General features: G+C 40.5%; 1 protein-coding gene across 11 annotated transcripts in view; it reads right to left on the bottom strand.

Moving 5' to 3' along the window:
* The window catches only part of PEX5L (peroxisomal biogenesis factor 5 like), a 227,097-nt gene that overhangs the window by 19,557 nt on the left and 188,113 nt on the right, over positions 1 to 19,427 (bottom strand). For all 11 annotated transcript variants that reach the window (XM_027061376.2, XM_053221185.1, XM_027061370.2 and 8 more), the window contains one exon: positions 1,679 to 1,795. In XM_027061376.2, the coding sequence (XP_026917177.1) occupies positions 1,679 to 1,795 (117 nt within the window). The remainder of the gene's footprint in view (positions 1 to 1,678; positions 1,796 to 19,427) is intronic.

The following is a 19,427-nucleotide window of genomic DNA, read 5'->3' as shown; positions in this document are numbered from 1 at the left end:
ATTTTTATGAATATATAAATTAAATAAATAAGCTTATATATATATATATATATATATATGCAGTTTTGTAGCTTGTGCCCCATTTGGTTTTTAAAATTATCTATCTTGTGCCTAAACTTATTTAATTAAGTTTCTACTGATGGACATTCAGGCTACTTTCAATTTTTTTATTATCATAAATAAGATTAAAGTGAAGATCTCATGCCCAAATCTTTGTCTGCATATGATTATTACGTTAGCATGGACTTCTAGAGGGCTTCATTAGACTTAAGGCTATGAACTATTTTGGAGCCCTTGATGTGTATAACTGTTTTTGAGAAAGTTTGTCTCAAGTTAAACTCTTATTGGAATTATCTGAGAGAAATGATTTGTTGCAACTTTACCAGCATAGATTATCATAATGTCCTTCTAATTTGATAGATACAAATAAGCTAGTCTGTTGGTGATGCTACTAAGGTTTTAAAATACATTAAATGGAGACCTTCATTCTCCACTGGCATTGAGAAAGACAACCCCCCTTATCAAAGCCACAGTGTATGACCAGTTTATGTAGTGGCATGACAGATACGGGGTCCCGGGGACGAGAATCTCAGGGCCCAGCCATGCCTCAGGTGCCATGAATTATAGCCTAGAGTCTGACAATCTGTATCAATGTCTTCTCTTCTTGCTTAGTTTTGATTTCATTGTGGAAAAGAGTTATTTTTAACAAGATAGTTCTTCGGATTTTATGAGAATGCCTGGCCTACCGAGGGACAGAGAATGGTGTAGTAAGGAAGACGTTTTAATGAATGACTATGTAGGTTGAAAATCCCCTAAGATTGGAGACTATTCATCATCATATTTACTACAAGGTAGGCATTTAATAAATATTTGTTGGATTGAACAAATGGAAGTTATCCAGAACTGAATACTATTGAGACTTCCTCTACCATAAAAAGTCCATAATACAAACATATATATGTATATATGTGTGTGTGTGTGTGTGTGTGTGTGTATCCCTTGAGTTAGAAAATTCCATATTTTTTTCTATCTTTTGAATCATTTCAATTTATTTTTGAAAATGTTTTTAAAAGCATAAATCCAAGGGCAACTGGGGCATCATGGGTAATTTGGCTGGTTGTTCACTGAACTCTCACATTTGCTGGGGCTCCTATCAGGGGAATATCTTTGAGGAATCCCCTTGGGACTGGACCTGGCTGTGTGAAGGGTATCTTTTCCATGTAGTTCTTTCATGAGCTGTGTGAGGACCCTGTGAAATGTAGCCCTAAGCCCCCACTTCACTCCCCTGTCCATTGATACCATTTCTGTTAGCTCATCCACATGGCTCACATGAATGACTGACAAAAAACATTGTGGGATCAGCCAGTTCTTGTTCCAACCCACCCTCAATGTCAGTCAGTTCAGTAACTTGCCAGCAGTCAGGATCCAAGCTCTTGTTGACTGCCAAACCGTATTAACATTGATAAAAATAAGGATATTCCATTCCAGCTTTGCTGTCTTCACACATTGGATGATTATATCGTTTTCATCTACCAGAATTTCTTCTAGGTCAGATTGACATTAAATTGTCTGTTTAATTCTTAACATTTTCACAAAACAGTTATTAACTAATTTATAAAAATATGATGCAAAGAGGTTGAGAAAACTGGTCAGCATACATAAGAACAGAATTGGTCACCTTCTCACTAGCTGAGATTGTAACTTGGTTCTGGGCTTCTTGGTTCTCGGATATCCAGTTCCTCCGGGCCATTTCTTCCCATTCTGCTTGCATCTTATCCCAAAACTCTGTATCTGACTAGGAGATAGTAAAAATGAAGACAGATGGATTTAAGAACATGCTATGTCACTTGGGTTATTTCTAGGAAGACAGTTTTACTCATAGATCAAAAGGAGTTCTTAGGAGGAATAAAATGTTCAAACTGGTCACATCCAATGATACTCATGGTTGAAGAGCTTCTGGAGGGTCCTTAGTGGTCAAAGTGTTGAACTGGATAAGTTGTGACTTTCTCCAGCAGGAAAATAGTTACCATCTGAAGGACCAATATCATATATACCAAATTCAACTAAAAATCCATTACTTGAGCAGTTTCAAGTGTGGGTACCAGCCACATATTTTAGGAAGGATGGTCTTTCTTAGAGTCGCTCTCAGGATATGAGGAATTAGAGCAGTGGCTTTGGGACTGGAGGGGCAGTGACTTGGGGAGGCAGCTGGCCATGAACAAGGGAAAATAACATTAGTTAACCCTACTCTGTGCCAAGCACTGTGCTGGGAGAAAACTGAGTCTAGAGGATTATGGCCCTAAAGCTAGGATTGCACAGGATCAGAACCTCGGTCTGGCTTCTAAGCCCATGCTCATCACCTTACGGCAAGCATGGTCTCGTAGGGCTAAAACATTAAGGAGACTGTCTTTTGGTGTGAACTTAATGGAGTCCTTTTAGTTAAGGTCTTACCAATGGCAGGATGATTTTTTGGAAAATATTACTTTGTGTTTTCTCTTTATAATTTCCTTCATGTCTTCCAAAAGGGAAACCAGGACGTTGGCTCTCCTTTACTTCAGGGGAGGACTGAAGCAGAAATTTTCTGCAAGATCTGTCCCTGGTTAGCTTCTATTTTGTGAAGCCTGGAGAGAGTACTTTGGGTGTCCTGGCGTGAGGGGAAAGGGGCAAATATTTTAGAGAACCTAAGAGAGGAAGGGGAAATTTTCAGGGGTGGGAAAATAGAAGGAGGGTGGTGGGTTCTGAGATGAATGGGAGACTGGTGCTTAGCTTTTAGGTTTTCCCCTGCAAACTGGCCTGACCTCCAAGAGGGTGCCAGAGGGTATGGCTGGGGGGCTGACTTGAACTCTGATTCCCACATGGCAGGGACATCGAAAGAACCTGGATTTCAAGGAACCACTTGGGGCTTGTCGGCTGTTAGCCATCAGCATGAACAGATGGAGGATGAAGACTCTGCCCTTGATTTCTGACACCCCATAATCCTTCCATATTTGGTGCCTGAGACTATGTTACTTTCCAGTTGGTAAGAGCGATGCTTAGACACCTCTTGATTTTCTTTAAAGAAAACAAGGGATTTTCCCTTGAACATCTGAGTGTGGGACTGACATGCATGCTCTACCTGCAAATCTCAATTTCTATGATTCTAAGTCCTGTGACTTGCTGACACGTTCAGGGTTGCCCTTCACCTTTCAGTCCTTCTATCTTACCATCTTCTCTACCCTCGTGCCTGATAGTGGTTGTTCTCTGGTGGGAACTCTTCAGAGTTGCTCCGAATGATAATTCTAAGCTTATTTCTTCCAGAAGTAAATGTTCGGGGATTAAGGGCCAACCCAATCGGTTTAATCCAAGGCTTCTAAGTAAGTAGTCGGTCTTGTCATTCTCCTTTATTATGTCTACACTATGCCTTCCTACCACAGGAATGGGTCCTGTCCCTTCAGCAGAGGCCTCCCCTTGACGAAGGCTCAGGGCAGCAGGCACCTTGACAATCTGTGTCTGAGATGCTAGAAGCACATGGAATGGCCACCACTCATCCAGGTTAAGGTTAGGAATAAAATCCAAAATTTATTTTTTAACAAGTCTTTGTAGTAGAATTCCAAATTGTGCAAACAGATTGATCTCCAATATACAAAAGCAATGGCTTGATAATAAACTAAAAGGACATACACTGCCATGTTAAGAGTAATCTGTCTTTGAATGAAGGGATGATGGGTGATGTTTTTCCTACTTTATACTTTTCTGCACTTTCTGAATTTTCTAAGTATGCATTGCTGTTATAATTTTTTAAAGGTTCAAACAACAATGAAGAAGAACAACTATCTGACCTTTGTAAATACCACAAACCTGAATATCTAAGTCCTGAGGAATTTGAAAAAGATTTCGGAGACCTGGGGGTCTGGGTAGCTCAGTCAGTTAAGCATCTGACTCTTGATTTCGGCTCAGGTCACGATCTTGCAGTTTGGGGGATTGAGCCCTGCAGTGGGCTCTCAGGTGACAGCGTGGAACCTACTTGGGGTCCTCCCTCTCCCTCTCTTTCTGTCCCTTCCCTACTCATGCTTTCTTTCTCTCAAAATAAATAAATAGACTTAAAAAATTTTGGAGACTCATTTTCTTGAATAGCTTTTCAAAAATGTAGTTCAGCTTCTCTGCATAGAAACAAAGATAAATCTATCAAGTGAATTTTATAATGTTTACTGATTTTCCCAAGTCTTCTGAATGAAATAATGAAGAAGATTTTGTAACATGTACAGCTGGTTTACAAAAGGATGCATCACCTTTCCTGTAGGTTCAAATTAGAGTTGTGGATGCATAAATAAGACTGCTATAGGAAACAGAACCTCAGTTAAGGTGAGGCTGTCAGGCTCTTGTTTAACGAGATACTCCAGGACTTACCACTTAGAACAAATTATGCTGACTAATTAAAGTGCACAGCACAGTTTCGTTTAATTACAGACGACTACTTTTAGCACAATTTTAATCCAGTCTCAGAATCCAGATTTCATTCATGTAACTGCAATTAACACTGCTTCTTTTTTTCTGTTTCTAATCAATTTTAGAGAAACTTGAAACATATTTGAATTTAACCATTGTAGATAGGACTGAAGGGATTTTATGTATTGATGATTTTCTTAGCTGTTCTGGGATTTTGGTAGATTGTTTTTTATATTCTACAGGTAATAAGCTATCTGCCTACATCAGAAATGAGCTATTTGCAATCTACTTTCATTTTTAAAAATGATTATAACAGTGGTTGATATTCATGAAAAGCTTGGGATATGTGGTATCGTGGTTGAGAAGGGTAGCTCTCTGCTCACGTGGAACTGGGAAAAAATGTGGCTCCATCACTAACCTTCTGCAAGACCCTTAACTCCGCTAGGTCTCATTTTCCCTATTTTAAAAAAAAAATTTTTTTTAATGTTTATTTATTTTTGAGACAGACAGAGACAGAGCATGAACGGGGGAGGGTCAGAGAGAGGGAGACACAGAATCTGAAACAGGCTCCAGGCTCTGAGCTGTCAGTACAGTGCCCGACGCGGGGCTTGAACTCACGGACCGCGAGATCATGACCTGAGCTGAAGTTGGCCACTTAACCGACTGAGCCACCCAGGCGCCCCTCATTTTCCCTATTTTTAAAGTGGACATATAACAGTGATCTTGGTTAGTTGTTATGAGGATTAAATGAGAAAATATATCTGTGGCATGAAGTACATGGTAAATGTTAAATAAGTGTAGGTGTGTTCATTAGTGTTTTTGTATCACTGAGAAAAATATAAAGAATAAAACAAAGATCTCACCTATAACCTCAAAGCCCAAATATACATCTATGAGTATCCTGGTGTTTTAATTTGCTGTAAATACGTACCCTCTTCTAGATAACTTTCCTCTATGTAAATCTTTCCCTTCTACCTAATTATTCAAAAATAGGAGCAAAGTTAAGAGATTATGGAAAAAAACTGTTATGTAGCAATTAAAATGGTATTTATGAAGAGTTATTACAGCATGGAGCAGGCCTTGGGCCTTTATAAGTAGTATGATCATAATGATAGAAAACAACAACAAATACTGTGTTGGGGAAAAAAGACTGTAGAGAAATGCACCCATAGTACTACTTTCATGGTTGTGAGTAATTTGTCCCATTACCATTCCTTGCATCTTACAGCATTTCCAAAATTTTCTATTGCTAGCATGTTATTTATTTTTATTTATTTTATTAAAAAAACATTTTTTTGATGTTTATTTATTTTTGAGAGAGAGGAAGAAACAGAGCATGAACGGGAGAAGGGCAGAGAGAGATGGAAACAGAATCTGAAGCAGGTTCCAGGCTCTGAGTTGTCAGAGACCATGACCTGAGCTGAAGTGAGACGCTTAACTGACTGAGCCACACAGGCACCCCTATTTTTTTAATATAAAGTTTATATATTTATCTTTGAGAGAGAGAGAGAGAGAGAGAGCAAGCAGAGGAGGGGCAGAAAGAGATGGAGACAGAGAATCCCAAGCAGACTCTGCACCGAGCGTAGAGCCTGATGTGGAGCTCAGACTCATGCACCTGTGAGATCATGACCTGAACCGAAACCAGGAGTCAGATACTTAACCAACTGAGCCACCCTGGTGCCCTGCTAGTACGTTATTTTTGTGAAAAAGTAAGATTTGGTTAAAAAATACTTCTTTTCAAGTTCAATTCCTCCATGGTCTTTCTCCAAAAGACCCTACACTAGAGGCATCTCTTGCTTCTTCGAATTCCTTCGAATTAATATTCTGTATCAGTGGTTGGAAAGAAGAGAGTTGTGTGCTTCTACTAACCCTGTAAACTTGAACAAGTCATTTAAAGTCACCTGTACATTTTTTTTTTTTTTTTTGTCCTCTGTAAGGTAAGAAATCTGAATTGATTAGACACTCAGGTTTGTTTACGCAGATTGACTCAAAAGATCAGAATAAGGGGGATGGGAAGCAGGCTTCTAGTCTGTTCACTGATCTCTAAAAATTATACTTTAAAGCATTTTCCCAAGAATAAAGCTGACATTTTCCCTTTACTTTTTGACTGTAAAACTAGAACATAAAAATTTCTATAAGAACCATGACAAAATTAAATATTAATGAAATTAAAATATTAAGAGTAAAAAAATCAGCAATTTAATTTAGAACCAGGGACTTTTAAGGAAGAACAGCATATTGCCAGTTCCCATTCACCACCCTATTTTGGTCATCCTTGAGTTAAAGCAGAGATACTTTCAATTTTGTAGTCAAACATAATTGTTGATTAGAAGGATCCTGGGGTTGTGCTGTGAAAGAACTGTTTGATGTAAGATTGAATGCCCATTGTATCTGTGAGGAGTCTGACTTTCTTTTTCTTTCTTTAGACAGCATTGATTAACTGTCACTGGATCAAAACTTAAGCAATCCATTATCTATATGCAGAAGAAAAGAGGCATGGCAAGAAATGAAAATCACTGTGTAAGCTTGGGTAAAATATTTGCCACAAACAGTTTTTGTTAACGTGAAATTATGTGCGGATCAGTTAGAGACCTTACTGCCCTGGGATCTAGTAGCCCAGGTTAGCAAAATGTGGCCAAAACATCTGTACTCACATATCTTATTGACTAAAAGCTAATAGTCCAAGATTCCATGTGGTTGCCCAAAGAACATACTCAACCTGGGGCTGCAAGAATAGATGGTCAGCATCCTGATGGAGGATGGGATAGAATTTTGATTGGTCAGAATTAGTTTGAGTTCTGGGTGTAGTCCTGGGGGGGCCATGTAGTGAGGGGCATTGGCAAACTGGCATCTATTCAGGCAAGAGTGAATAGGCAGGCAGGAGTAACCTGGTTTATGAAACAATTCACTGGTAAAGCAACGTTCACAGGGTGATGGAGCTGAGTAAGCAGGTTTAGCCTTGTCTTGCAGACAGAAGGACTAGGGTGAATGAATGGCAGTTCTTGGGGGGCAGATTTTAATCAAATGCCCGAAAATGTAATGGGCTGCTTCCTCCTCAGAAGACTGGGTTCCCCAACATTAGAAGTCTTTAAACAGAAGTGCAATGACCAATGTGAGAAGTGCTGTAAAGATGATTCACAGATTAGCTTGACCTAATGAATTCTATGGTCTCTTAGGACCCCGAGTGTGTCTGATCGCAACATTATCAATGAACTGACAAATTGAGTCAAACAGGAAGGCTCAAAATTAATAAAATCTTTATGAGGTAAGAAAAGGGTCACGCATGCCCCTTTCTCAACCTAAATGGTATAGGGAAGAAAATCCATGGGCTTTGGCATCAAGTAAAACAGGTCGCAAAACTGGCTATGTCCCTTGTCAAGAGACCTTTGGCAATTCAGCTCACCTCTTTAACTCAGTTTCTCGTTTGTAAAATGTAGAAAGTCTCCTGAAGTGGTTGTGCAGATTAAGTGAAACAATGTATGTGAAGTGCTTAAAACTAGTAACATTAAGAACAAAGGAATCAGTAGTTACTGTAATTTTATATTCATAAATGAAAAAAATTATTTCTCAGGATAGCGAGGGTGCAATAGCATAACTTGTTAACTGTGTGGTTCAGAAATGTTGAAAAACAAAAATATTGGTACTAGCACTCAACATAGATTTTCTGGTTGCCTTTGGGTTAGACACGCTTCCTTGTTTAATGAAATCGGCCATCACTGCAGAAGTTGGCAGGCACATGGCAAATAGCCTGAGGCTTTCACCAAACAATGTGGTAGCAGGCTGGCTGCAGAAATGTGGGGAGGCAAAATTGGAAATGATGGGAAGGAGAGGAAAGGGCATAGGAGGTTAGAAATAATTTAATACAAGCTTGAGCAGGATGTCAGAATCTAAGATATTTTCCTGTTCTTTCTAGTCTTCCTCCCAGGGCAAGCTGCAAAGAGGAATGGAGTATTAATGCACAATGAGGAAAACTTGTCCTTCAAATGGGTATGGTCATTTTTGAAAGAGATTTTAGCATATTCATTAGCAAATGAATGCCTTTGTGGAGCCAGAGTTTGACAAGATTATATCAGTTTGTGGCTCCATTTGGTATCTGTATTCACAGCAAAGAACTACTCTTATAGGTGCACTGGGCCTGGAGGTTTGCAGACCAAACCTGGGGTTTGCTGCTGCTTTGGGCATAAGGTTTTGTGGGGCCGATTTCTCAGCAGGCTTCCTGGTGGCTCTTTGGGCAGCTGGTGATAGAGGACAACAGGGCTACTTTGGGATAGGCATAAGGAGATGGGAGCATGGAAGCCTGGCTGGCTCAGTTAAAAAAGAAGATGGGAGGGCTCTGGGGTTTGAGCCTTGCCTCACATCCACACGGTCACAAGTCCTGTGATAAAGGAAGTGGCATGTGGATGCATAGTTGCAGTGCAAGCCCTGACAGTTGGCTTTCTTTTTGTAAGGCAAATGCCTGACTTAAGTTTTGATTGATGAGGCATCCACTTCAAAATGGCTATCTTGATAAAAGACACCTTGCCGTTAGATCAGGAGCCAGGTCACGCATTGCCCCCTCCCCCACCCCTACTCCCAAGGCTACTTTGTTTTAGACAGCTTGGTTGATTTCAATAACTGACCATTTGGGCTGGTTGTTTTTTCCTCCTCCCAGGCTCTAAATTCCTGCACTTCTGTTTTAAATGAGTGAATGGTTTAAAACCAATGAAGAATGAGCCCTCAAAACTCTAGGTCCCCTGCCCTCAACCCCAATAAAAGCAGAACCCTGGGCCTGCTCTCTTTCTCTCTACCCATGACCTCACTGTGTGGCTCCAGGTGGGCCATGTAATTTTCAGAACTTATAAGAAACATTTTCTCTTTCAAAATTTCCTGGTGGTTATTGCTGAGAGCATCTTGAAATCATAATAAGAACCACAGGCGCTGGTCCAGCCACAGCACCGGTCATTGATAGGCTGAGACCAACACAGAACTATAATGAACTAAAGGCAGTGTGATTCAGTTCTGGGGGGGCATTTCGTCTCCTTCGACCATGTTTACAAGCAGTGAAAAGTTACTGAGAACCTCCCTACTAGCTGTAATAAAATAAGGTATTAGAAATATGTACTAAACCCCAAGTACGTGTCTGCACTTGCATTACAGCAGCATTAAAGAATAAAACAAAAAACTTAGATGTGAGTGCTACTCTCAGGATGCTTACAGTCTAAGTAAAAGCAGAGGCAACTGTAATTCAGGATACAGTAAACAAATGGTGCAAAAAGAGATGAAATCACTTGCTCAAAGTCACATTATTTTTGTTAAATGAAAGAGCCAGAATTTTTTTTTTTGAGAGAGAGAAAGAGAGAGATAACTAGAGAGCGCAAGCATGTGTGAGTGGGGGAGGGGCAGAGGGAGAGGGAGAGAGAATCTCAGGCAGACTCCACATCCAGCATGGAGTCTGATGCCAGGCTCGACCTCAGGACCATGAGTTCATGACTTGAGCTGAAGTTAAGAGTTGGATGCTTAACTGACTGAACCACCCAGGTGCCCCTCATTCTTTCTTTTTTCTGGAAGATTGCATCTTCCAAATTGGCTAAAATGGTATTTCCGGTCCCCCATCCTCTTCAGAACCTTGCCACCCTCCTTTAAGGAGGTGGAGTCACTTGCCTGTCTTTGAACACTTGCTTTGACAAATAGAATGCAGCAGAAATGACGTGCTGTGACTTTTGGGGCTAGATCCTACAAGGTGATGCAGGTTCTGCCTGCTTCTCCCTTTTCCTCTTGGGAAGGAAAAGGGTTCACGTTAGTCAGGGAGATAACGGACTCTTTGGGAAGGTTGCAGCTGTAAGTGGGAGGCTGAAGCTGTGGCAGGGTTTGGAAAAAAAAATGGATAAACATATTCTAGACCTGCCTGGGTTAGGTGCATAACTGGAGTGTCACAACTTGCTGATAAGGCCCCAATAAAAAGTCAAAGACAAAAATCCTTGGCAGTTACCCAGTTGGGACCCCTCTCACTCTTGAGAGCTTTGTACTTTCCTCAATAAACTCTATTGTTTTGCTCACTCTGTTGTCCATGAAACTCATTCTTTGACTCTGTGAGACAAGCACCAGCACCTCTCCCACACTCTTGTAACCCTGTCAGGACAGTTCACTCCTGGAATCTAGCTATCTAGATGGCTAGATATCTAGCAAGGAAGCCCAGGCCTCAAAGAAAAGTCACATGTAGGTGTTCTAAGCCATTGCAGCTAAGGTGTCAGGTGACTATTGGCATAAGCCTGACGTTTGAGTGAGAATGCCTTTGTTTGTTTATTTGTTTTTTTTTAAGATTTTATTTTTAAGCAATCTCTACATGCAATGTGGGGCTCAAACCCACAACTCCAAAATCAAGAGTCACATGCTCCACTGACTGAGCGAGCCAGGTGCCCTGAGAATGCCATTGGATGGTTCCCACCCCTCACCATCTCCACGAGGCTTTGAGCCACACCGACATGTAGTGGAATAAAGATGAATCATGCTCTCTGAGACTTACCCAAACTACAACTTTTGAGCAAAATAAATATTGCTTTTTTTAAGCCACAAGTGTTGGAGTAATTTATTACACAATCATAGTAACTGGAACATACTTTAGGTTGGAAGACTGGAGCACGGGAGGAAGACTAGATCTAGAGAGTGACCATAAAGGGTTGGCAGGAGAATGAAGTGTGGTAGCATTTCCCCAAAGAGTATTCTAGAAACAAAGAGTTCTGTAGTCAAATGAGCTTGAGAAACCTTAGGTTAACCCAGAGGCTGCCTATTGGTGGCCTAGGGGCCCAATCTAGCCAAGAGACATGTTTTTTTCCCCACTCAAACTGGATGTAAAATTTCCATCAAAACCCACATTTCAGACATCTCATGAAGATATGCTAATATTAAGCCCACGTGGACCAGAAGCAGCAACTGTCAGGTGGTACATGTAGTTTCCACTTCATCACAGCCACCACCAGATCACTATCTTTACCCACCTGGCTCCTGGAAGTAGCTTGTTTGCAACTTCTGGACAAAAGTGAACACGTTCCTTACTGCATGACTTCCCAGGATGTTCATATGCTAATGTACATTTTAAATCTCTCAGCGGGGATGTAAACAGTAGTCACTAAATGTATTTACCTTGAAACTCTAAGTGTGCATCTCTCATTAGGGTTCTCTAGAACACAGCTTGGAAAATGCTGATGTAGAGACTCAGGGCATCTGAAGTTCTACAAAAACAGAACTCTTTGGTGGGATAAATTCAGTATATCCTGAGAAGCTCAGAGGTAGGAATTTACCACATATAGTTTGTTTTCATGTGATTTTTTCCAGTGAAACTTATCTCCAATTAGCCAGCAGGTTCTCTAATCCTCACATCTGCTGTGTGAATCAGAATTCTTCAAGAATCTGTCATTGTTATTGTTCCAGAAGAGGAAATGAAACCCAGAATGTGGAGGGAAGAATTAAAATGCTTTTTGTCTGTTTTTAAGAAGACAACTCATTTGATGAGTTTATCATTTCAATACTAGCTATTCATTTAAAATGGCTTTGAAAATACATATAATTACATATACAGATTGGACAAAGACTGGAAGGAATATGAAAAAAATGAAAACAGTTAATTTATTAATATCATGGGAATTCTAAGGAGTTCCTAGCTAGCCTTTCCTCCCACAACTTTCTGATTTCCCATATTGTTGTTTCTTTTAAAATAATTTCAATAAGAGAAAATCTTTGATAAAGAAATCATTTTTTTTTGGTGACCAACAATGTTTAAATTCTATGATTGGTTCAGGGTCTGCAAAACATGCAAACATTTTTCATATTAGAAATAGTGATTAAGAGTGGAAGTTTTGGGGTTAGACCTGGTCAGAATCTCACTCTTGCCACTTAACTGTGGTGTGACCTTGAATAAGTTACAAAGTCTATGTCCCAGTTTTTCCAAATTAAAATGATGTTGTTGGAGGAGGTAATTGAGAGGATGTGACTGCCAGTTGGTCCTAGAGCTAAACCTGGGTAATTAGAAGCTCCTCACGTACTCCCCCATCCTTTGAATGTATGGTCTGCCTACGGTTCCCATAGCAAAAGCTGTTCTAAGGATGTGGCCTTGAGAGAGGAAGGTGTTATTGAGACCATCTGGATGGTATATGTGACTGAACCCAGTGAAGGCCTCTATATAAACTTTTTAAGATTCTGGTGGGCAGGTGTGGAGATCTCTTCTTGCTGCCACATAAGATAAGCCTTGTATGCAAGTTTCCTTTCTTATTAAATCTGCCACCTACCAATTTAGAGTGGTCGCCATTTTCATAGGTCTCTCCTTGCCTTCTGTGTATGGGCCCAGTTTAGGAACCAACAGTTGGTGAGCCAGCTAGGAGACCAAAGTAATGGGCCTTGGGAAAGAGGCATTCACGGGGGAAATCCTGTGTTGGCCACCGATCTCTATGTGAGGAGAGGTGGTCACATATGTTAGATGCTCGTGGACCACCATGTGAGTCTCAGGACACCCTGAAAATGCTAGCAGGTTTGATATATGTGTTTGAGAAACTACACATAGCACACTGCAGCAAAGAAGGGAAATGAGTGGCTGCCACAGTGGGCTGGCCTCTCATGTGGGCAGCTTGGCTGGTCACTGATGCCCAACTAGAGGCTGAAGTTGAGTTAGAAAGTTGGAAGAGCTGAGCTATAGAAGGACAAGCAGTTGTCCACTACTTTTGCTAGCTTTGGGGCTGGCAGAAAAGGTGGGAGAGGAGGATAATAAGTTGAGGAACTTGGTGGTCAATTTTGCAAAGCTAAAAGGGTACAAGATGCCTTGGGTTAAGATCCAAGAGCTTGTGACAAAGCCTGATTGGGATACTAAGAGGAAAAATCTCTAGGAAAGTGAAGAGAGCCAAGAGCAAAGAGGAGGATGTTATGGTGATTGACAGTGACAACTGACAGTCTCGTGAAGTTTGACTCCTAACACAAAGGAAAAATTTAAATAGTAACTACTCTAGATTTCCAATAATGAAGAAATATACCCCTAAAACTCCTAGAAGAAACTTGCATTCTTTCTCTGTCCCTTGAAGTTGTAAGTCTTATCATGCCCTGGAAATCTAAATACCACAGGAGACAACTAAAACCCTGCCCACGATTGCCTGGGACTGAAGAGAGAAAAGGGGGAAAGACGCTTTCTAAATTACAGTTTGCTATAGAAACTCCCTTGCCCCAAATCTAGTCCACAGCCTCCAAAAGATTACTATTAAAGGGCACATACAAATCTTAAAAGTCTTCTCTACAAATAGTAATAAAAAACTTTAGCCATATGAGTGGGTAACCTTTACTTGTTTCATCTGCCAGAAACACATTTGGATTTAACTGCTTTATAAACTAGCGAATTTTATATTGTTGTACTGAATTCATGGCTAGAGTTTTGGAAGGAAAGCTATGGGATCTTTTTTTGTGTCTGTGTGTCTGTTATGTATGTCCATGGACATATATTACATGTGTGATGTTTTTCTTTTTAATTTGGTAATTACCAAAATTACCAAAATTAAGTTGCAAAAGAGCTCTATTTAATTGGCTTAAAGAAAAGTAAGCTTTAACATCAATGGTGTATTTATGTAAAACTGAAACTTTATTTTCTTTCATCTGCTACAGGGACAAAGTTTTCTTGGACTATTGGTTTGTCCTTGATGAGATTATGAAAGGTTTTCCTTTATCTTTTAAGTAATCTGCCTAGAAAACAAAGATTCTATGTTTTATCAAAATAATTTCATTTTGCGTCATATGGTCTTTATCGGGTCTTTGATTACTTATGAAAAACTGAGTCTTCTCCATTAAAAGAGCTAAGATTTTTATTTAATGGATAATTTTTTTTTTAAGTTTATTTATTTTTGAGAGACTGCGTGTGCACGTGCGTGAGGGTGGGAGAAGGGCAGGGAGAAAGGGAGACAGAGGATCCCAAGCAGGCACCTTCTCTCAGCACAGAGTCCAATGCGGGGCTCCAACCCTGCACCATGAGATCATGATCTGAGCTGAAGTTAAGAGTTGGATGCTTAACTGACTGAGCCACCAAGTCTCCCCGAGCTAAGTTTTTTTTTTTTTACAACCATATGACTTTCTGTATGTGCCTTTCAAATCTTTGTCACTTTGGTTAAAATGATAAGTAAGTATTGTTTCATGGTGAACTATGACCCTTTTTAATCAACTGTTTTAAATCTTTTGATATTTTTGACAAAATTCACCAAATCAAATTTAAATGAGGGCTTGTTGACCTTGTCCTAACTTAGGGATTTTTCAGATCCCTGGAACATCTCAAAAGGTGTGTTTTCTCTCCTTATAAAAGGGAGATATTAAACTAATTAGGCTTATTTGATATGCTAAATTAAAAAGAGTGCATATCAGATAAGCTTTCCTTAGGGTATATTTATATGGAATTCCTAAAAATCTGATATGTCCTGGTATACAATGTTATCAGTCGCAATTTTAAAATGTATGTCATAGAAATAACTAAATCTCCTTGTCAATTGCATTATAATGAACTCTCATCAGATCTTTAACGATGGCCATTTTTAAAATCTTTTGTCATTTATAGACAGTTATTATTTTACTCTGATGCTTTTGCAAAAATGTTCCTGCAAAAGTGCTTCATCTTCAAAGAGATTCATGGAAAAGACTCTGGCAAGTACAGGTTTCTAATAACTAAGATCAATTTGCCTTCATGTGGGAGAGACAATAATGGACCCTTCAAGTGCTTCCCTAAGGCTACGTGCAAAGCTTCACATTATGTCATGGGATGGTAGCCCAATACAATGGCCCGATTCCATTGATGATATAATGTTAACACATGAAGATTTGCTGGATACTCTGTGGGCTTTGCTGGACATCTGTGAGGAAAGGATAGGCAATAAACCCCAGAAAATTCAAGGCCCAGGTGCTGCCATAAAGTTTTTGGAAGTTGTTTGGTTGGATAAGACACACATTGTCCCCAAAGCTATGATTGACATGATGCAAGCCTATCCACTCCCACAAAACATGAGAGATGAAAATCTTTGTAGAGATTTAGGGGTTTAGAAGGACTTTTATTCCCACCTGGCACAGCGCCTCTGCCTTTTATACCACCTAGTAAGAAAAAGGGTACACGTGGAACTGGGGGGTCAAAACAACAAGTCACTTTTGAGAAGGCAAAAACACTAGTAAGGCAGGTTAAAGCTCTGGACATTTCCCACAGAGGGCTAACATTTAAATTAGATGTGTCTGTGACTCCAGAAGGTATGGGTTGGGTACTATGGCAGGGACAACAGAAGGAGAGAAGACCCCTAAAATTTTTGTCCCAGCTCTGGAAGCGGAGAGAAACCTCATGTACCCCACAGAGCAACAGCTGCTAGCAGTGGACACAGTGCTCCTCCAGGTAGAGCTTCTCACAAAGGAACAGTATATCATGATAAGAACTTCCCCTCCTATCAATGGATGAATTAAAAATGTTTCACTGATCTACCTCTGCCATGGATCAAACTCCCACTTTGGCTAAACGGTATGCCTATTTGCAACAGAGGAGCACCCTGTCTGCTAGCCCACCGTCTCTGGAATTGCAGGTGCTACTAGACCCTGTAGGATATGTAGATCCTATAAATATCCTGCCCCTATTCCTATGGGACCCTTGTGGCCGGTAGAAAGAGAATGGGGGAAATTCTCATTGAAGCCTAGTGTACAGATGCCTAGAAACAAGAATGAATCACAGCAGCCAGTGGGCTGAACTCGGAGCATTTTGTCTGTGATTGCTCAGGAGCCCTGGCTGTTAACCCTTTACATATAGTTGGGCTGTTCTAAAGGGATTAACCCTATGGCTTAGACAATGGGAAGCCTAAAGATGGATGACCATGAATGCCCTTGTGTGGTCAAGATATATGGAAATTCAGTTTCCATATTCCAAGATATATATTCAGTTTCATCCATAGGAGCCTGAGGCAGTCCTCACTATTTTCCATGCCTTAAATAATAAGACACTGATCCTTCCTGGCAATCAGGAAGCTGATGCCTTAGCCTGGGTACACAAGTGCTAGCAATTGACTCTTCAGTAGATACAAAAGATTGGATGCATAGGAATAAACGGCCACTAGCACTCAGGTGGGATGCAGGATGCAGGATTGCCCTTGAAATACACTGACTTGGTTAATGCATTAAAAGCTTATCTTGTGTGTTCTTAATAATGCCCAAGACAATTGCTAGAGAAGTCTGGGGACACCCATGGGAGTTCCCAACCTGTGAAAGATTGGTAAATTGATTATATTAGCCCCGCCCTCAAGAGCAAAGGTTCTAAATATGCCTTGGTTTATGGGGACACTGTATCTGGCCTAACCCAAGTCTTCCCATCACTGTGCAAACGAGGCTGCCACCATTAAAGAATTAGAAAAGCTGAGTACCATGTACAGACACCCTTGTCAAAAATACAGTGATCAGGGATCACATTTCAAAAGTGATAATGTGCAAGACTGGCCAAAAGAACATGACCATATTCCATGGCTCCATGCCCCCTATAACCACCCACAAGCAGTAGGGTTAAAGAAAGGAAAAAATAAAATATTGAAGCAACAGATTAAATTACTATCAGGTAAAACTACCCTGGCTGGATAGACTAAAGTACTGTCCCAGGCTTTACTTCATTTGAATAATCGACCAGTAGGGACTATTATTCTGTATGCCAAACTAGAGACTGCTGCTGAGACATTTGATGTTGTAAAGATAAAAAAGTCATGGAAAACAGCCATTGCCCAGCTCTCACCATGAATCAATGTGATGTGCTGCTGAGAACACCAAACCCCATCGTGCCTGGGAAATATGTCATCTACTGGAATTTGCAATAAGATGTCCCACTGGAATGGGTAGATTATTTTACACCTCTAAGTGTGGGGAACTACTCAGTCTCCACTGAGATTCCACTGTCCTGCTACAAGCTGAACCTGTTGAAATGCACGATACATGGAATGGAACATGTGTCACCGAGAGAGGGGTTCTGGTCTAGTATCTCCCACCACCACTGTATCTCTTCATGCCTGACAGCACTGCCTCCCTTGGCCAACATGTATATTATGTACAACTGGGTCAAGTTCCTAAAGCTGCCAACCTCCCTCTCCTCAAGGTCAGGTGGGTATGTTCTGTTTTCCACTGATAAAATCTCTTGGCTGCCTTCTTTGTTCTCTCCATTGGCCTGGAGGATGATATGGTACACACAGAAGCTCTTACTAAATTCACCCAACAAACCTTAACTGATAGCCAGCAAAGCCTGTCCTTAATGAATACTGAAATGTCTCTGATGGAAAAAGCTGTCCTCCAAAATAGGATAGCCTTGGGCATTATTATTGCTTTGTGGGGAGGCACAATGAAAATGTTACGTGTTCATACCTGATGAATCTAGTATGTATCATCTATTTTAATCATATAAAAATATAACGAATGCCCTGAGTGATCTGAACCCCAGTCTAGGGGACTAAGTAAATCAGGGGTTTGGATCATGGGGTTCTTGATGGAAAAAATTGTTATTTTGGTAATCATCTTAATCTATTTTCTTTTACGTTTGCCTGTATTGTTGCTGTAGTATCTGCCTCCAGTGCAGTCAGACAACTAACAAACAAACCACCTCCATGTTATTAACACCCTTGCTGACCACTCAGGGCACATTGCAGAAGAGGGGGACACATAAGATTCTAAGAGCCAATCAGGAGAGGTAAGACATTAGAAGAGGTCATTAAGAGGAAGTGATTGCTGGTTGATTCTTCAGTTGGACCCCGGCAACTGGAGGCTCCTCACCCCTTCCGTTGTCCTTGGCATATACATTCTGCCTACAGTTCCCATTGTTGGAGCCATTTTTAAGGATGTAGACTTTATAGATAGTACGATTTTATTGCAACCGTATGCAGCGAATTATGTGACTGAACCCAGTTAAGGTCTCTAGATAAATTTTCAAGATTTGGCAGGTTGGTGTAGAGATACACTCATCTTGCTGCCCAACAGAAGCCCTGTAACTAAGTTCCCTTGCTTATTAAACCTGCCTCCTACCAATCTGGAGTGGTCTGCCTCTTTCTTCAGTCTCTCCTTGCCCTCCGTATGCAGAGGTCAGTTTGCGAACTGACAAATGGGAGTGATTTGGAGCTGCTGTGAGCACTGAGTGAAATAATGAATGGATTTAGGACAGAGAGCCCACCAGGGGTAGCATTTATTGGTACAACTAAAGCAACCTTAGACTGTCTGAGCATGGAAACAGGTTCTTTCCTCCTCTCCTTTCCTTAGCTTTTCCCTTAGCTGCAGGGAAGGCCACTAGAGCCATTGGTTTAGAAGCAGTTCCTTTGTAGCATTTTTTCCTGGTGATAAAGAATTTAACTTGTTATATCTAATAACCATGTAGACACTGCCTTACACTGTGAAAAGCTTCCTCTTCCCATACTTTGGGCGTATTTAAGGAAAAAAAAATTGGGTCAGTTGTTTTGGAAAAGTCAGATTAAAAAATCACTGGTGTATTGATCATACTGTACTGCTATTTTGACTTTTTTCCTTTTTCTTTTTGACTACCCGATTGTTATAATGGTTGACCAGGTGTGAAGATAGTCTAGATCCAGTTTGTTATTTTATGAGAGTATTGGGGAGAAATGGGTTAAAGTTGTTTTCTTTGATGCTGGAATCAAACTAGCTGACTGAATGATCAGGCAAAGATAAGGAAAAGCTGCCAGGAGCTCCCCTGCCCTGGATCAGGTGGTGCTATCACATGGAAAGGGGGATGTGCTCATGCTAGTCCGAGCTAATAACTAGATACTCATAGCTACTGTGGAGCCAGGTAGTTTCTGTTATGACCACCAACGCCTTAGAAAAATTCCAGATGGTCAAAATCATCACACATGCTCTTTGTGTATTGATTTATTGGCCTGTGAGGATTAATTTGGATAGAAATGGAGAAATATTTTCTCTGCCAAAGATACTAGGCATTGAATCTAGCTTGCTGGCAGTGGCTGCCTCATTCCCAGTATCAAAACACAGAAGAGAAGACCAATATA

This window comes from Acinonyx jubatus, chromosome C2 (assembly GCF_027475565.1).
Source record: "Acinonyx jubatus isolate Ajub_Pintada_27869175 chromosome C2, VMU_Ajub_asm_v1.0, whole genome shotgun sequence".
Classification (NCBI taxonomy): Eukaryota; Metazoa; Chordata; class Mammalia; order Carnivora; family Felidae; genus Acinonyx; species Acinonyx jubatus.
The sequence above is the reverse complement of the archived record's forward strand: the minus strand, read 5'-3'. Positions and strand labels throughout refer to the sequence as shown.